Source organism: Dermacentor albipictus, chromosome 5 (genome assembly GCF_038994185.2).
Source record: "Dermacentor albipictus isolate Rhodes 1998 colony chromosome 5, USDA_Dalb.pri_finalv2, whole genome shotgun sequence".
In the NCBI taxonomy this organism is placed as follows: Eukaryota; Metazoa; Arthropoda; class Arachnida; order Ixodida; family Ixodidae; genus Dermacentor; species Dermacentor albipictus.
Genome location: NC_091825.1, coordinates 53,185,478 through 53,204,622, shown reverse-complemented (window position 1 = coordinate 53,204,622; position 19,145 = coordinate 53,185,478). Strand labels below are relative to the sequence as shown.

Sequence of the window (19,145 nt, the reverse complement as noted above, 5' to 3'; positions counted from 1 at the left end):
AAGAAAGGAGCACACCAACATGATTATGATCAGCGGCAACAACTTCATCATCTTGATAAGACATGACTCGCACTAAGAATGCAGGAAGAAGGTAAGCACAGCGCCAGTCTGTACGCGGACGAAGGAAGAAACACGCAAGCACGCAGAGGGAAGCAGCAGTGGAGTCCCAGTCCTGGCCTCGGCAACTCTGCTGCTTCGATGGCCGCAGTAATTAGCACCCTCCAGGAAGCTGGCGGGAAAGCAAATATGCTTCCCTCCCACCCTTCCTCGCAACTACACTCCCCTCGCCTTTCCTCTCAACTCCCTCGTAACTCCCTCATATTCGATGGTCTCTGCGCACACACGCCTCCCAGCCAGCGCCAGCTTAGCCTGCTCCTTGAAGTTTCATTTTCTGCCATTATGGGGAAGTGGATGTTGGCCAGCATGGGCCATTTCGTGGTCCTCGCTCACTGTGAGCTGCGATATTTCACCACTCACACCGCTCCTGCATCGTGCTATGGTGCACAAATACTTCAAAAACAAGTCCTTCTTGTAATATGAACAAATTTTCGGGGCCCTTCGAGTTTGAATTATCGAGATTCGACTGTATATTGTTCTCTCCGCAAGGTTTAGGCGTTCAGTTGAAGATTCCCGTGTGAATATTGTTAGGTGAAAAGAATTTAGGAATGCTACAAATTTACCTAGACTGTCCTGACCTTGCCCCCATGTTATACGTTGTCTGTACAGCGAGATAGGAAATGTTTATAGAGTCCCCATAAGTTTGTTTGCCTAGGTTGATGAAGAAAGTGTACCCATATTTGTCCCATATATGTATAGCAGTAAATGTCCTCAAATCCGAAACAGTTATATGTGACGACTAATCTAAGACACAAACAAACTTCCATAGAGTTTTGTGCACTTTGCTTGGATAGTTTCCTTTATGGAAGGTAAACAATTGGGGAATGGAATGTTGGTGTATATAAGGACGTGACATCTAGTGTTGCGATAATTATGTTTTGTAGTAGTGTGCCCATAGTATTGACGTCCTCTATAATTCTCAGTATGTAGGGGGTACCTTTCACAAATGACGGAAGAATGAATTGCATTCTGGTGTTTTATGTGTCAAAATCACAACTTGATTATGAGGCACGCTGTAGTAGGGGACTCCAGAGCAATTTTGCCACCAGGGGAGTTTTAATGTGCCTCCAATGCATTGGACACAGGCATTTCTGCATTTCGACCCCATTGAAATGTGACAGTGGCAGCTGGGATTTCATCCCGCGACCCCGTGCTCCGCAGTGCAACGCCATAGCCGCTACTGCAGCAGGTAAATGACGGAATAGTTTTGAGTAAATCACCATGGAAGTGGTTGAGAAATGTGGAGGCTCTGTGTCGGGTTGTTATTTGATACTATCATGATACACGACTCTCTGCGATGCATACTTCAGTGGGTGGAATTTTATGAATTTTCGGCAGGAGGTGGAAGCATTCAGTTTTGTTGCTTGGTTTAAGAAATTCGAATTCCGACGGTGTTATCAATTCATCACCAAAAAGTGATTTCAATCTGTTGGTAATTGTTAGTGTGCATGGTAATGTCAGATCGTGGTCTAGCTTAAAGTACTGTGCAGCATTCTTTAGACTGTAAGCCTTGTGCTTCTAATTATGTACTGGCCAAGTAAAAGTAACTACACCTTCACCCTTATCTTTCTTAATGAGAATGTCATTACGAGAACTAAGATTTGAGGTCATACGACTCTGTGAGGCGGTTATGTTTTTAGGTCACTTAGCTGTCTTAGATTTCATTATAATTTCTTTATCAACAGTTTTAAGATATACGTAAAGTTCTATGGCTTGTTCTGGTTCAGGAGTTCAAGTGGATTGTGCTCTAATTGGTGTCGTACCAGTGTCTTGTACGTTGTCTGCAAAAAAATGCCTAAAGCGCATTCATTGGGCAAATTCTGCAAGGTCTTTATGAAGCTCAAATTCAGTTATGTTGTCTGTGGGTCAAAAGTTTAGGCCCTTGCTAAGCACGCTTATTTCCTCCCAGGTTAATATTTTTGAAATTTCTACGTTAGACTGGTTTAATTCTGTGGCGACTTCAGCTGCACCTAGTGTTTCTAGATTGGAGTTCCCTGTTGTTGGTGTGACATGGCTGCTTGCACACAGAGTTCTTTGATTACGGTTAGTTTTCTTTTTATGTTTTTGAATCAATTTTCTACCCTTTTTCGTGTTAATGTTCAAGGCTGCCTTTGACAGAGATAGGTCCAGCTATCAAAACATTGGCCAGCCTTTCTGAGGCATTTTATCCCTGTTTATGTAACTTCTATACCACATTGATGTATTTGTGTAAACAGGCCATTTCTTTGGAAAGCAACCAAACTAAGAACACAAAGTTGCCAAGTTGTTTATTTGAACATTTTATTAGACATGGCAGAGGAGAGAACATGATAAAATTAAAATGCATTAGTTGACAAAACAGTTAAAAGGATGACTAAAGTCCGTGGCAAGCACTGCTTCGTGGTTGCAGGAGAGGCGAGCTTGCTCATTTGTTCACTACAGAAGGCACGGGCACATCCGACTTGAAGTACTCCAGGTTGGCATAGATGAGCAGGTTGACACCGACCACGGCTGCTGCGATGGCAAACTTGACGAGCAGAGGGATGCCTTTCCGCGGCCTCTGCTGTGCCACTTGTGGCCGCACATGGTTTCCACTGCTTGCCTCTTCTTTCCTTCCTGGCGCACCCCTGCACATGAATTGAACATGCTTGATTCTCATTCAAAACATTGACCAATTTACAACCCGAGAATGATTTTCGAAGTCAAGCGATAACTTCTCGTTAGACATGTAGAGATATGCTGCCGAAGACAAGTTATTCACGAAAAGAGTTATCAGGACGGTATCACAGTGTAAGATGAGGACAAGAGAAAGGCAATGTCTTCATCTCGTTTCATCCTTTTCTTGCCTTACGCTATCAACTAGCCTGGTTGTTCCTTCTATTTAAGGAACAAATTAGGTGCTCTAATGTTGCACTGCCTCTAGAACTGGTCCACATTACAAATAATGCGTTAAAGCTTTTGAGGACACATATCGTGCAGTGCTATCAGAATCAGCCTCTCAAGTCATCACCCTTGGATGCACAATCTCTCAGCCTGGTTGCAAAGTATGTGTGTGTGTACATACATGTGCGCATGCATTCATGTGTGTGTGGTAAAGCGGCAACTACATCTGCACAATATTCAAGTGACACGCCAGGCAGACCTTTTTGCATCGTGGCGTGGTATCTCAATAATAACGGCAAGACCACGCTAATACCTTGTTCTCGGTGTGAGGTGAGATGAAGGCCAATTTTACTTTTTTTTTTTTTCTGCCATGGTAGAGGGCACGCTGCATGAGCAAATTCAGATTAAAGTGGGTGGACTGGTTGCTGCCATGTTTTTCCGCAATCACTTGTACTCAGGGGAAGTCAATGCATGGATTTCTGGACAAGTGATGGCGAAACCTGTCCCTTGTTGCCATTGCAGTTGCGGCTTAAAGGGAAGGGGGGAGGGGAGCCATACAAAGCTTAGTCGCACTTACAGAGCATAATGCAAAGGGTTTACAGTCAACCCCTTTCCGTCTCTCAACACTTTCTGTCAAACCCTTTCACTACAGACATGTGCACAGCTTGCTTCGCCTCCACTGAAATTGTACCACGGCTGACTGCCAGCATTGCAGAACATGCTTCTCGAAGTGGCACTTCTGCAAATATGCGTTGCACTGTGCCAGCGTTACGAGCATACATGTGCCAACAGCCACACTACGGTCACCAATGCAGCGTGCATGTGCTCTCAAGGGGAGACGCTCCTCGAAAAAAGCATTCCTCAAATATTTGTACTAGAGATCTGAAAATCCACACACTTACAGAGCATTACAAGCAGACTTCAAATATGTCATTAGTTTCTGAGTAGCCGGTATAGCTCTTGGGTTATGTGCTACACAATGGCAAAATAGAGCGACATTGTGGGCACTTTACTGTGCAATAAATTTTCGTAAACAGCTTTGCGCTGTAGCTTATTTAGTTCTTTGTAGACCGCTAAGTGCCGATATATACTCAAACAGCATCTACAATTACTGCAACTATACAAAAAATTTTAGGACACCTTTTTCTCTAATTTTTTTTTCATAATCACATGAAAATAACCTTGTACATTAACAATTGTCTTATACCAACGAAATTTGGCATACATACTCTTGAAGATTTGTACAGTGCTGATACCTACTTGAAACTGCAATATCTCCAAGCAGTAGTTGCAAAAGTACAAGGTTATATTTCAGGGAATCAAAAGAAAAGATTAGTTGAAGTGCTCTAACCTTTTTGCATAGTTTCAGTATCTGTACATCGTGTTTGGCTAGATATTTGGCACTTTGTGATCTACAAAGAGCTAAACAAGCTACAGCACGATGCTTTTTGTGAAAATTTCGTACATAAAAAAGCGTCCACGAAGATTACCATATTTTGTCATTGTACATCACATAACTCAGAAACTGTAACAGCTACACAAAAAGCAATGACATTTAAAATCTGCATCGAAAACTCCATAACTGGCTGAATTTTGAAACCTCTAGTACAAGTAATAAAGAAAAAGTTTCGAAGAGCGTCTCCCTTTAAGATGTGGCTGCTACGAGAGCAGGGCTCTGTTACACACTAATCCTAACTATTGCACGTGAAGAGGCAGACAGCTTTCTCCAAAGTTTTCATTTCTTTGCTATGGCATTCAATGCCCTAGATCACAGTGGCTACAGGAAGCACTGTAGTGGAGTTACCAGATAATTTTCACCATCTACGTTTCTTTTTCACTTTTGCCTAAACCACGTTACAAAAACAATTTACAGCGAAGCAATGAGTGCTACTACATACAGTGAACATTGCCCACTGTACTCTACTTCCTTAAAAACCCCGCTGCAAGAGTGTTACATAAGGAGTGAATAACAAATATATTAGAAACAGGTGTTCGTTCTGAAATATGGGTGACAATAGCTTCAGCAAAGGCAGATGGGCTTGTGAGCAAGGCAGTCCCCGTCTCTTGCTGCTTCAATAAAGAAATGGCGCAAGAAAAGTGGCATTCCGGGCATGTGTGCAACTTGAAGCGGTTGACTGCTGCAGAGTTATGTATGAAGGGGGTGTGATGTACAGTTGATGATCAAGGGAACTGTAGAAAACTAAATGTAAGACAGAGGGTGGAAACCTGTCGACGGAAACAAGTGTGGACAAACCAGATTCTGCTTTCAATGATGGAATGCTAATATTGTATGAATATGAAGAATGAATGAACTTAGTACCAGTGTGTTGGAACGGAACGAAAACAAAAACGAAAAACAAAACAATACAATATTTTTCACCGGAACGCAAATGTAACCGAAACATTATTTTGTTTCAGAATGAAACTGAAATCTTTTTATAAATCGGTTTTCGGTTCGAGGGAAAAGTCGGCAACTTGAAACAACCGCAACCAAGCAACGTCAGAATTAGTGCGTATCAAGCATCCGCATAAGCACCTTCATCAGGTAGCGTAGTGCAAGCGATAGCTGGTCGAACACTCCACATATCGAAGCCTGCTGCACGGTACAGTAGCAGATCAGCATTGTAGCAAAACCTAGGGCTTGTGTACTGAAGAGCTAATTGTTTCGTTTTCTTTGGGTACAAGGCTTTGTTACTGAAGTTTTATTGCTCGTTTATGTTCCTTTAAGGGGGGATGAGGGTCTTGAAAACTTTTTTTTTATTTCTTAACGTATCTTCCTGAAAATTCGCATGCAGATATATCTTTCAATGCTGATTCCAAATATATATTCAGATTTGATATATCTCATTTAGAAATGAAGATATCGCAAAATAACTTATCCCACATAGGTCTTTTGTTACGGGCCATTATGGTAATTTCTTAATTAAAAAAACTAGTTTTAAAGAATAGCTGTCATTTCCAAGGACCTACTGCACATCCTAAAGCTAAAGAAATTTTTTAAAAGTCATCATATAGGTCATGAATGAATATCAAAGTAGGAAGAAAAAAACAATGCAGGAGTAATTAGCTTACACCTGACCTAATTGCTAGTCTATTTGGTTTAATGAAAAATGGAAAGCTTTAGGATGCAGCTGAGGTTTCACTGAAAAAAATGATACCTAATTCAATAAAATCAGTTGATGCAAACATTATGAAAAGTTCCGTAAGGCAAAGGCATTTGATCGAAAAAGCAAAGCTGAGAAAATTGCATTCAAAGTTTTGCTTACTCTGCCACTTTTGTTTACCTATCACATGGAAAAATTTAATGCTTTAGCATGCAGCCCAGTCATTACTGAACACAATAACACCAAACTCACAGAAATCTGTTCATGTAAAGATTGTGAAAACTTCTGTATTGCGTTGGCCTTTGACCAAAAAAAAGCTCAAAAAGTCACCTGCTATTTTCTATGAATCTGCCACACATTCACAAAAGTCCTGGGCAGTAGTCCTGGGTTCTGTCAGGCTTGTGTTTCTTGGCCATCCTCTTCTTCACCTTTTCAGCGTTGGTGTGACTTTTATCAGACCTGCACAGCCTCTGCTTATCTTTCTCAAGGCTCCTACGAATGAGGCAGCTCCCAGGACTGTAACCAAGCTGTGCTGCAACAGCTCTGCTGGTTGCTGCCATTCCTTGGTTGAAGCGAGAAACTGCTTCTGCAACAGCTCTTTCAACAGCCAGCAAAGAGTCATGCGTGTTCTTGGAGCTTTGGCTCCAAATGACAGAGTGTAGGCACTCAATGGCGTTCTGTGTCATGCCATCTTTGCAGCGCTCCAAGAGGGCCTCGTCGCCCAGCCTTGCAAAGATTGGCTCAAGAGCAGTGCGAACGTGGCCTGGCAGAGGGTTTTTGTGTGGTGACGGCTCCACTTGGTTCGCCAAAGCACGATTGAAGGCACACCACGAATCAACCCCTTGAGGACAGCAACTGTGGTCTGGGGCTTCATCTGTCGAGGTCATGTGCAACAGCATGGCATGCACTGCCTTTTTCATGCCTGCAACGTCGTGGCTGTGGCTCCGCAAGGCATACCCATAGTAGTTTGTAATTTTCTTTATCTTATCTTGGGTGAGGTTGCCCTTTCCGCCAAGAGATTCTCCTTGTGCCTTCTTCTTCTCCACCAAGTTGCGAAGAGCCGTCCCCATCCGCTTGTGGACATGGTTCAAGCAGTCTTTCTTTTCAATGGATATATATCCATACACTTCTCCTGAGGTCAATGCATGAAAGGTGCGGCTATCACCATCAGAAAGTATAGTTGTGTACCGCAACCCATTTTTTTCCAGAGACCTGTTGAACAAAATGATAGCTGCTTCAGTCTCCATCCGGCCGGCATTGCAGTCGATGTTTTTCATGCACTTGTGGTTCACAGCCCAGTCACCGTACCCATCATCACTGGGATCAGGTGCCCCTTGGCACCCACGACAGTACCTCGAGAGCACAACATGGTCCAGTACTGGGCCAGTGTATAGCTCTATGATGCAGCCTACTGCAATATTTGAATTGTGACCACGTGTTTTCCATGTGCCATCAAATATGACATCTACATTTCCTGGTGGATTCAGGAAGTTCTTGTACATGTCCTTCACCACTTTGACGCTTGCTGCTTCTGTAGCAGTAGCTACTGCCTGGCAAGCTTTCACCATGGTGTGCATATGCCCCCTGAAAGTCTTGTGGTGAAGTCCTCGGTGAGAGAGGTTTATGGTGGCACAAAAATCTGCTAGGGCAGTCGCTCCCTTGCCTATACTTTGAATTCCCTTCATTGCCCGCAAATTGACTTCAAAGGGCGTGATGTTGGATTTCCCGGGCACTCGTGGCGACGAGAAGTGCCGCTCGGCGAAATCGCAATTTGAGCATGTGAGCTCCAACTTCACTGCTAGGCCGTATTCTCTCTCACTGCACTTTGCGAGTTGGAGAGTGGTCATCCCACACTTGCTGCAGCTTGTGGACACAAACATCTTCTTTAGCACTGAGAGATCAACGATGATGTACTCTGTGCCGCGATCGTCATCTTCACTTGCTGTGCCGACGTTCATTAGCTCGAACTTGCGGGAAGTCGCGGACTGCTTCGCCAATGAAGTTTTAATGTTGTCTGCGTAATTTTCGCGCCCCGCGCACTCCGCCTCCGTGAAAAACACCGTGTCGAAGCGTTGAGCACGCGAGCTCGGTTCAGCCGCGTCCGCCGGCACCGAAGCGGCGTGCGGAAACGCCGAAGTCAACGTTAGGCTTAGGTCAGCCGGCTCGGCCGCTTCCGACGACACGGAATCCGAAGCGGCTTGCAGCGTCTCAAAAGTTGGCATTTTCGACGGGCTTAGTCCAGGCGCATCCACCGGCACTGCACAGACTTGCGGTAACGAAGTTGACACTGATCGGCACTGTCCAGCCGCGTCCACAGGCGAAGCTAGCGTCGACGGGGTTTGTTCAGCCGCGTCCACCGGCGAAGCTGTTGTTGGCGAGCTCAGTCCTGCCGCATCCACCAAGGGCACAGCAGCTTGCGGCATCACCGAAGCTGTAGTTCTCGACGATGTAGCGCTGTTCTTATTCCATGCGCGTCTCTTTTTGCCGACTGCTTTTCGCGTGCTTGCTTTCAAGCGCGCGTCTCGCGCCATCGTGACACGCGGAACAAAGCCACCAGGCACGCAAAAGCAAGAAATTCGTGGTTAAAAGAAGCGACCCAATAGCCAAAATATCTAGAAGAACGATAAAGAAAAAGGCAGAACGAAAAATACTAGGAAACAAAGAGGAGCTCGAAAAATGACGTGCGTGCAGGCGAAAGCAGACGACGTGAAGGAGTCGAACAACGCGGCCGCGGAAGGCGAAGCATACGTCACGGCCAATCAGAGGGCTGCGCCTCGAGGAGGCGCCCGGTTCACCCAATCAGCGGCTGTCTCGCGACGATTTCCCGCTTGAGAACGGGTGCCAATCCCTCCGCTGCACGAGGGTCTACAGCGTGCCGAGGGGCGCCAGAATGGAGAGCGGGAAACCAGCTTTCAAACGAGACCAAGATGGCGCCGATCGGTTCGCGTCGCGCGGAGCTACGGCAGCTTGAAAATGAGGCAAATCTTCGCGCTTGGCGTTCAATTTCGGCTCACCGACGTTTATAAATTACCGTTTATTTTATACTTCGAGTAGGAATTGCGCCATAATATTTTGTAGAGGCATAGTTGGGACATTAAAGACTTCAAAAACGCAATTTTTGAAAATTGCCATTTTTGACCATTTTTCGCGATTTCAAGACCCGCGTCCCCCCTTAAGTTTGTTTTATCGGAATAGCGGTCTTACTTCGACGAGTACACTCGATGATGAGCTACTCCTGATATCATGCTCAGTGCCTCGACCCAAGGCACTGAGCATGATCCCAGAACTCATAATTCACTTATTGAGAAGAATAAACAGTTTCTATTGTTACATTGTTTCGGAAGTTTTTGCATGCGAACTAAAATCGTTATGAACTGTTCACATTTTGTTTTCTGTCTGGAGTAGAACTGGGACAAAACTTTTTCAGTGGAACGTAACTAAAACCAGAACAAAACATTTAGTTCCGACGCCCTGCTTAGTATAGTCGAATTCCGCTAATTGAACCTTAACCAGACCGACAAAACTTACTGAATAATTTGGTGGGTTGAACAAGATCAAAATGCCAAAACACACTGCCAATTGATATGGCAGTATTTGCCAGTGTCTAACATGCCCCAAATCAAATGTGCACTCACTTTGTGTGCCCAAAATGGAAAGTAACATACAAATTACATCAAAGCACCTGAACAAAAGAGCAATGTAACACACAGTGGCAGCCGGTTTTTACAGCTTTGCAGTAGCACATTTGTGTTACGCAGTAAAGCGTATGAACCTTGCGTTGCGAAAGCAGCATTGGTTTCGTGTCTGATTGCACCATACAGGAAACTTCCGGCCCCACTTTCTTGTGAGAAAAAAAAAGTGCATTGAAATTGGTTAAATACTACAATCAGTTAATGTGAGCTACGGTTTTTGTCTGAAGCTCTTTCTAGGGCTGGCTGAAAAATAGGAGTTTTTGATGGGTGATCACATGTGTTTAACACATTGACTGCCCTTTAAGCTTCCCAAGACGGGCACTGCTACTGAAGGGGTCACCATAGGGGTGAGGCGCGTGCCTGCTGACCGATCAAGCTTGAATGATCCAGCAAAGGCGAATTCTAGGATTGAAACAAATATTTGGGCCCACAGAAATGCATGGGCACAGGCTGGAATCTTCGGTTGAGATCAAATTCACGGAAGTCTACCGTAGCTCGATTTTGTACCGACTCAAGTGCGTTTACGATGAGAGTTTGATGTGGGTTCCAGATAGAAGATGCAGACTAAAGTTTCTATCGCACAAATGATTTGCAGGTCAAAGCTTTTACATGCTGCAGGCTTTCATGCTGTACATGCTTACATGCTGTACCACCTCACCTGTTACGGTGAGGTGGTACAGCATTTTTTTTCTTTTGCTTGAAACTTCCTACACCTTGCAGTATACCTCATTTGTTTTACTTTGATAATGTTCTATGGCTTCAGAAAATCAGCTGCACTACTGGAAGGCCACATGGTTATGGTTTACGCATATTCCAGGCCCAAGAAGCTTACAAAGATATTACTCATGTGCAGTGCAGTGACCCTAAGAACATGCGCTTGAGAAGCGAATGCAGACAGAATCTTCGCTCATTTCCTGCACATCTGCACGACTACCGCATTTACTCGAATCTAATGCGCACTTTCTTCCAATAAAATGGATCAAAAAATTGTGTGCACATTAGAATCGAGTACGACCCTAAATCTGCTTTACCATATCGCATCGGCAATCCAAGATGGGCGCCTCGTATGCACCTCGAGCCTAGCTGCTGTAGCTTTCTCCATGTAGTAGTACATTTCTCCATGCTGTAGTAGATGTGCTTAGACAATGCTTCCTTTGGCTTAGGTTAGTGCGCCGTCGGTCTTCCTATTTCCTGTGTTTGCTCTATCAGCATGGAAGTGCCGACAGCAAAGACATGCCGAGTTGATCACGATACCGCAATTAAAAGGAAAGCGATCACATGTGCGGATATGGACGGAAATTGGGCCACATCGTGGGCATTCGCAGTCCCCAAAACTTGCGTGCGGGACTGGTGCAAAGAGGAGAGGCGTTCTACACCGGCGGCTGTTATGTACGGCACAGCCAGCCGGCCCCCATCTTGAAAGCCATCTGCGGTGGAGACAGTCTGTTCTCGTCGCTTAGTTCGTGTCAAAGCCAGAAGCCGCACAAAGGTCAATTCCCTCGCTCGTGCTACTGCACTTCCTCACTCCAGCGTTTGAACAGTTTCCGCGGTCATTGAGTGAGACGTGTTTGAGCTTGTGTGTGTGACACCATGCTTGTTAGTTTAGTTAGTAAGTGAATGTTTAAAAGTTGATATGGCCTGACAATGCTGTCACTGAGCAGGAGTGGCTGCCAGAAAAAGAAAAAAATGTAAGGCTAGATTCTGTACTATCTAGCGTCGTTTTGATTGGCTGTCTCCGCAAGCTCCTGTAACTGTGCTCGCACCGCCGGTTGCTGGGGGCTCCTTAAACTTTTGTGGGTAGTTTTGTGGGCAGTTTTGTGATCTTTGCTCGCTGTGTGCTTGTGTGCTGCCGTGTCACTACACTTGCACCGTTCATGGCACATGAATATTCCAAAAACAAGTACTTGGTGCACACAGGTAAAAAAATGAAAGAAATAAAAAAAATAATAAAGAACAGTGCGCATGGCAGGGGGCGGGGAGAAAAAGTAAAAAAGAAGAAGAACAGCATTAGGACGAGGAGGCGCAATGTGGCTGCTGCTTCTGTTTCCATGACATCAGCGGGTTTGGGTAAAGTGGGAAAGCTACGGCGCAGCCATTCGTGGGACTGCAGGGGATCAAATCTGGGGGTGTGTATATTACGCGGGAGAAAAAAAATTAATAAAAAAATTTGACGACTAAACTTGGGGTTGCATTCATTATGAGAGTCTGTTCATTATGCAAGTAAATACGGTACATGTGCGTCCCACTTCCTTCTCAGATGTCTACACTTCAAAAATTTCTGGGGAGAACCCCGACATTGTATCTGCATCTTTCTGAGAACAGTGTACTGAAAGCCCAAGAATGAAATCTAAGAAAAGAGTCGACACTCACGTCCTAGCACGCAACGACATCTGCTGCAATGGTGGGCTGGCCCCCGTGAACGAGGCACTCGTCTGGCTTGTCAAAGGCCCCTCAAAAGCATCAAAGGAGCCGAACACGCCACCATGGGTGCTGAAACCAAGGAGACACTGTGAGCACACGTTCCAAACAGTAAATTCAGTTTTATGCTCAGCAGACGACACTGCAGAAGCTCCCACACAACTAGTACAGTCATAGAAGTCCTGCTGTGCATTTCTCAGTGCAGTAGTTTTTGATTGTTGATGCCTCCTACAAAATACCACATTTACCTCATTCTAATGCACACCCAATTTTTTCGTATTTAAACTAACAAAATAAAACTTCACCTGAATGTAGCATGCCCCCTTGATTTATGAAAGAAAAATAAAGAATGAATCACCCCCCCCCCCCTTTTGATCACAAGAAACGAGATGTGCAAAATTGACCTTCACAAAGGGCCAATTTTTTTAATGACCTCTCATAATGGAAGTGACCAGTCATTGTTGCCACTTACGCTTCATTGGCCACTCATACCAAGCACACAGGGGCAGTATTCTAGTATTACTACTACTGTCAGATACTAATATATCATTTTCGCAAGGCGCTGTGTCAGACTACTGAAATTATGCAGCCAACAGCGTTCTGGCACTGCGCACAGATAGCTCCGCACAGTGCTTGGCACAGCACCATGAACGCTGGCGCCCGTATAAGTCGTTGAAAAATAAAATGTTCACCATTACACAAGGAATTTCGTCAATATCCCGTAGAATCATTTCAATCATGTGATGTTGCACATGCTGCCTATCATTGTACAAAGAAGCTAACAATGTGTGAGGGCGGTTACATAGAAGAATAAAAGGCTAGTACAGGTTTTTCAAACTGTTCTAGAGAATCAATTTTCATTATGCTATGCGGTAGCGCATTCCAATTTTCAATTGTTTTAGGAAAGAGGGAGTACTTAAATGAGTCAACCTTTGCAGGTATGGGCCTATATTGGCCTTTATGGCTAGACCTAACAAAATGTGATATCCGTGATGTTTTCTTTTGAAGTACCTTTGAGTGTCGAAATTGAAGCGGTTATGTTTCATTAAATAAATAAATTTTAGTGTAGCCACTTTTTGCCACAATGAAAGCTCGAGCAAGTTCAGTGAGCATCTCGGTCACTGAATTTGTGTGCCTATATTTTGACCTAATAAATCTTGCTGCATGCCTCTATTTTTTTCAGTTTCATTTACTTCATTCTTCTTGTACAGATCCCCTATTATGCTAGCACACCGTACTTACTCGCATATTATCACACCACTGAATTTTGTCGTCAAAATTAAAATCTTTTCTTTCCCGTGTAATGATCGCACCCTGCACTTGTCGCAGCAATATGTCATGTGCCAAGTCTAGCGCATGGTGATCGCGCTTACCATCTGTCGAATGCTACGTGAATGACTCTCGAAGTCATAACAAGCGGTCTGCACGCACCCAACATTCTTAAGCAGATGCCCCATTTCATTCCTTTTATCACTTTCTGCACTTCCATGAAAAAAAAAAGCTACATCCAAACTTGCCTCGGCTTTATTACTTGCAGGATTCATAATGGTTTTGGTAAACAATGACAACATAAGGGCACCTTTCGATTCTTCTCGTCTGCACTCGTGGGCACGCAACAAATCGCGAGTGGCAACGATAGTGGCCACCATTACACTGATACGTTATAAGTGTGCCCTGTTCATGCGCCGACACTTGTAATGCAGCTAAGATATTCGCCCACCCTTAGCGGAAACGTGCCCTGTTAGGATAGCAGTGAAGACAAATGCTGCAGTTTCCGCAGCATGCCAGTCATGTGTTTCTATGTCACTGGCAGCTAAGCGCGCCCATCTCCGTTTCTGTCCCCTCAAAGTGGACCTGGCTATGTTATTGTCACAAACTTGCCGATATTAACAATATTATTCATTACTGATACGGAAGAAACTGTTTCAATGCGCGCAATGTACTCACAAGAAGAAAAATAATCGCGTTCGGCTTGCTCCGCCGGCCGTCATTTTTGTTTTGGTGCCTCGCACTGACAGCGGCAGCCGCCTGCTTGTCATCCCGCAGCAAATGCGGGATGAAAAAAGAAAATATGTTTTTTCTTGGGAAATTTAACCCGCGTAATGATCGCACCCCAGAATTTGCGTCAATTTTTTTTTACAAAGAAGTGCGATCATTATGCAAGTAAATACGGTATTCTATAGCGGGACGTACGAATGCCAGATATGCAGCTAGTTTAACATCTCACGGAGCAAGTCGCAGAGACAAAAGTTTAACCTCTGCGGCATTATACAGATTAGTGATGTGGTTTTTCCAAGATAAGTCATCTGATATTTTTTTTTTATTTATTTAATACATACTGCCAGCCTGGATGTCAGGCTTTAGGCAGGAGTGGGGTACATAACAATACAGCATGTAGGAATACAATGTACATTTGGTCGAGCAAGTACGGCATGAGAAGAACCCACATAAGCCATACAAAGCGGAGTACAAACAATATGCCACGACAATGTGAAGTAACGTTAGCTATTGCGGAATGCGCTCAAGAAAGAAGACACCGTCGAACACTCAACCACATTGGCAGGTAGGTTATTCCATGTACGAATTGTGCTCAGAAAAAATGAGGCTTTGAATGTATTTGTTCTGCACAAGAACTCGCTCACCTTCTTTGAATGGAAGGAACGGGTTTGTCGCTGGGTAATTGAATGAAAATATGCATTTTTATTTATTCCAAGTTGGTTATGGTAAATTAAGTAGAACATTTTTAGTTTGTCCTGGTGTCGTCTTACCTGTAGTGTCTCTAAATTGGCAGTTTGCAAAAGGGCTGATGGGGATTTTTTCCAACTATAACAATTATATATGAACCTGACGCATTTGCGTTGGACATTTTCAAGTTTGCTAATATTGCACTTTGTGTGTGGATCCCAAACGATTGCTGCATATTCTAGAATTGATCTAATGAAAGTTTTGTACGCAAGTAGTCTAATTTCTGTGGAGGATTTACTAAGGGTTCTTAAATATCCAAGTTGTTTCATTGCCTTATTTACGGTGTACATTATGTGGTCATTCCATTTCAAATCTGATGTAATTATGACTCCTAAGTATTTGTATTTTGTAACCTGAGACAAGGCGTTGTTATCGATGGTGTAGCGGAACTTCAAAGGATTAACTTTACGTGTCACAGTCATAGCTACTGTTTTTTTTAAATTAATGCACATTTGCCAAGTTGAGCACCAGGCTTGAATTTTACGTAGAGACATATTTAACAATTCCTGATCGTCGTTGCACAAAATCTCATGGTAAAGTATACAATCATCGGCAAACAGACGTATTTTAACTGATATATTGGCTGCAATATCATTTATAAATACCAAGAAAAGTAATGGTCCCAGGACGGAGCCCTGAGGAACACCGGACTCTACATGGGCAGGGTCCGAACTGATTCCATCGATATATACTGTTTGATGCCTGAAAGATAAGTATGCTGCTATCCATGCGAGCAATGTATCATTTTTCAGAATAGGTTTAAGTTTCAAAAGCAGTTTTTGGTGGCACACTCTGTCGAAAGCTTTTTCAAAATCCAAAAATATCATGTCTATTTGGCTGCCCCTATCTAATGCTGCTGCGAGGTCATGGACAATCTCTAGTAACTGCGTTACCGTGGAATGTTTGCGACGGAAACCATGCTGTCGGCTATCAATAATGCAGTTTTCCTCAGCAAAAGTGGAAATATGCGCGAAAATAATGTGCTCAAGTACCTTCGCACATGTACATAACAAGGAAATAGGCCTGTAGGAAGAAACAAGAGACCGGTCGCTGGTTTTGGGTATCGGTGTGATTTTAGCATGTTTCCAATCGTTCGGAAGTTCAGCACAGGACAATGATTTAACAAATATCAAGCATAAGTACTTTGCGCACCATTCAGCGTAACGGAAGAGAAAAGAAGCAGGAATGCCGTCAATTCCCGGCGACTTTCTGACATCTAGATTGAGCAGAATTTTCAGTACACCCTCTTCACTAATAATATCCTAATGCCTAAATACTTGAAGCGGCTCACTTGTTTTGTTGGTTTACTGTATAACTTGTAATTGGAAAGTAATACCTTTCTTGTTTTTCTAGTTATTCATGCATAACAGTTTTTTCGTAATCTATTTCCATTTTCCATCGCTTGCAACAACTGGTGATTGATTCTAGTGCTGAACCTAATTTTAATTGCTCCTCATGGCATGAGATTTTAGAGTACACTAAGCAATCATCTGCAAATAAATGAGCCATTATCTTGTCATTAAGGCCATTTGTCATGTCATTAATATAATGAACAATATAGGTCCTAACACAGTCCCTTGAGGGATGCCCGACATTATTTTTCGAATTTTCTATTTGTATCCTTTCACTTCCAGATATTGTGACTTGTTAGTAAGGTATGAAAGAATCCACTTAACTATATTTAAATTAGCTCCGAGATCAACTAGTTTAACAACAAGATCTGAGTGTGAAACATGGTGGTCAAAAGTTTTTGATAAAGCTAGGTGAATTCCATCCACCTGACCTGTTTCATTTTTTACCTGAGCAAAATTGTGTACTGTTTCAGCAAGCTGGGTGATAGTGGGCAATCGGCTCCTATATCCATGCTGGTTACAAATAAATATTTTCGAGCTTTCAATATAGTTAAACAAGCGTTTCGATAGGATATGCTCGAACATCTTGCACCAAGTACCCGTAATTGAAATGGGTCTATAATTTTGAACTCTATGTCAAAAGTTTTATGAACTGGCACGACTCGCGCCATAAACCAATCATTTGATGAATTGTGTTGGTCTGTTCAAGAGATGCATGGAAAATTATCAGCAAATACTTCGCGACCCATTCAGCATATCGTTTCAAGAATTCATTAGGGATGCCATCCGGGCCAGGAGACTTTTTCGTGTCTAGACCTAAAAGAAGTTAAAGTATACCTTCTACAGTTAAGATAAAGTCTGGCATGTCTGAACGAGCATTAGTAATTTTCTCTCTTATTTCTGCAGGCAATGGCAGGGGAGGGTCAAACATGGAATGGAAAAATGTATTGTATCTATCACCAATTTTCGAAAAATTTGTAATCATACATTCATTGCTGGTAACATAACTCGCATCCTCATGTGATGGAGCAAAGTGACGCCAAAAATGCTGTGGCGAATCTTTCATAAACCGTAATAAAGTTTGGGAATAGTAATGTTCTTTTTTCCTTTAGTATTATCGAAAGATCTCAAATCTAATGATTTTTGTTTCTAATTTTCCTTAGTTTTAATTTCCGCTTTAACTGAATGATTTCTCGGTTCACCCAAGGATTTCTCTTTTTCACTTTTTTTAATCTTCATTGGAACATAGTTATGCATACAGTAATTGACAATACCTTTAAACTTATGCCACAACGTATTGACTTCAGCTGCTCCATCAAACGTCTCCAGCGCAATGTCCAGGTAATCTAGGGTGCTGACATCATCTGCTGCAGCAACATTTCTTATGTGTATTGTTTCTCTGTGAAGCTTGACTGGCAAAGCTTTTTTATGCTCAATAGGACAAGTTTGTGGTCTGATAGTCTGTCATTAACAGAAATGGCATAATCAGAAATCCTGCTATTTTTTTAAAATTTTATTGTACTTCGGTCTTGAGGGTACTACTATTATTTTTATAAATACAATGTCAAGCACTGACTGAGTAGTTGTTCCAATTCTAGTTGCTTCATTAACAACGTGCATAAGTTCTCCGCTAAATACCATGTCAAATAAAGCATCACAGTGTCTGAAGTCTGCTGAGCCAATCTGTCATACATCCCAAAGAACATCGGGCAGGTTAAAATCACCTGCTATAATTAGATGTGTGTTTTCAGATACATTGTCAGTCAAAAAGTCATGAACTGATTTTAGAAATGCAAGAGGGGCATTAGGAGGTCTATAAACAGCACCAATTATGCTGTTAAGAACAACCAGCTGCAGTGCAAGTTTGCCACCCAGTTACGACTATGGCAGCAACATTCCGGGAGCGTCACTGCCAACGTCTAGAGCCACAGTGTGACTAAATCGACTTTGTGTCGGGGAACAATACGCGCATCGTCCACTCTCCGTCGTTGCAGCTAGGATGCGTTCAAGGAAGCAGGCTTTGCGCTGAAACCGTCACCAACCTCTAGCCTCATCGCCGTTGTGACGGAATGAGTTCGGCGGGCCAACTATTGCTACCAAACTCCTCAACGCAGACCTGATCTGCTACGGGTACGCGAGTTGCCGCGGGAACACCGTTTTGTGCTCATTCCCATGCACCGACCTAGACGCAAGACAACACGCTACCCGGAACGGCTCCGAGTTCTATGAAATTCGTGTGGTGTCGGTTTCGGACTATAAACATGTGTGTGTATACGTGTGTAAACCGTGCCGCGGAGAGGCGGCTAGTTTGCGATGACTAAACGAACGTTTGCATCACCTTGTATCGGAAGAGGACCGAGTTCTTAAAAAAACCGCTGTTGTTCGGCTGCTCAGGACACTCTCTCAAGCAGTCATGTTAGACTGATGTACTTTTTCAAACAGTCATGTTAGACTGATATAAATACTGTAAATAAACCCATATTCCTCGTTCTCGATGAGAAGCAGTCCTTCCCTTTATCAACGTCCTCAGCGTGGATAAGTTGGACAACAGCATGGGCCAGCTACCTTCTAATTCATGCCCGACTCCAATCTTGACAACGGATCACGAGCGATGGGATTGAACGCCCAATCATAACAATGCAATGAGAGCGTCACAGCATTGATCTACACCAAATACTTTTGCTATCGGGGCATTCGCACATCATCATAAGCTCAATATCTTTTTTGTAAACAATCGCTACGCCACCACCACGAGTTTCACGATCCTGTCGAACAATTTGATAAAAGGAGGGGGCATTATTTCGCTGTCCTCTATATCCGAGTACAACCAGCTTTCAGTCACAATGACAATATTG

At 43.4% G+C, this 19,145-nt stretch overlaps 1 protein-coding gene across 1 annotated transcript in view; it reads right to left on the bottom strand.

Moving 5' to 3' along the window:
* Window positions 1-2,367: 2,367 nt before the first annotated feature.
* Window positions 2,368-19,145, bottom strand: part of LOC135899205 (lamina-associated polypeptide 2-like) — a 39,693-nt gene continuing 22,915 nt past the window's right edge. Inside the window, exons 4-5 of the mRNA XM_065428461.2 lie at window positions 12,146-12,265; window positions 2,368-2,723 (exon numbers count right to left, since the gene is read on the bottom strand). Of these exons, the coding sequence (XP_065284533.1) occupies window positions 2,522-2,723; window positions 12,146-12,265 (322 nt within the window). The 3' untranslated portion in view covers window positions 2,368-2,521. The remainder of the gene's footprint in view (window positions 2,724-12,145; window positions 12,266-19,145) is intronic.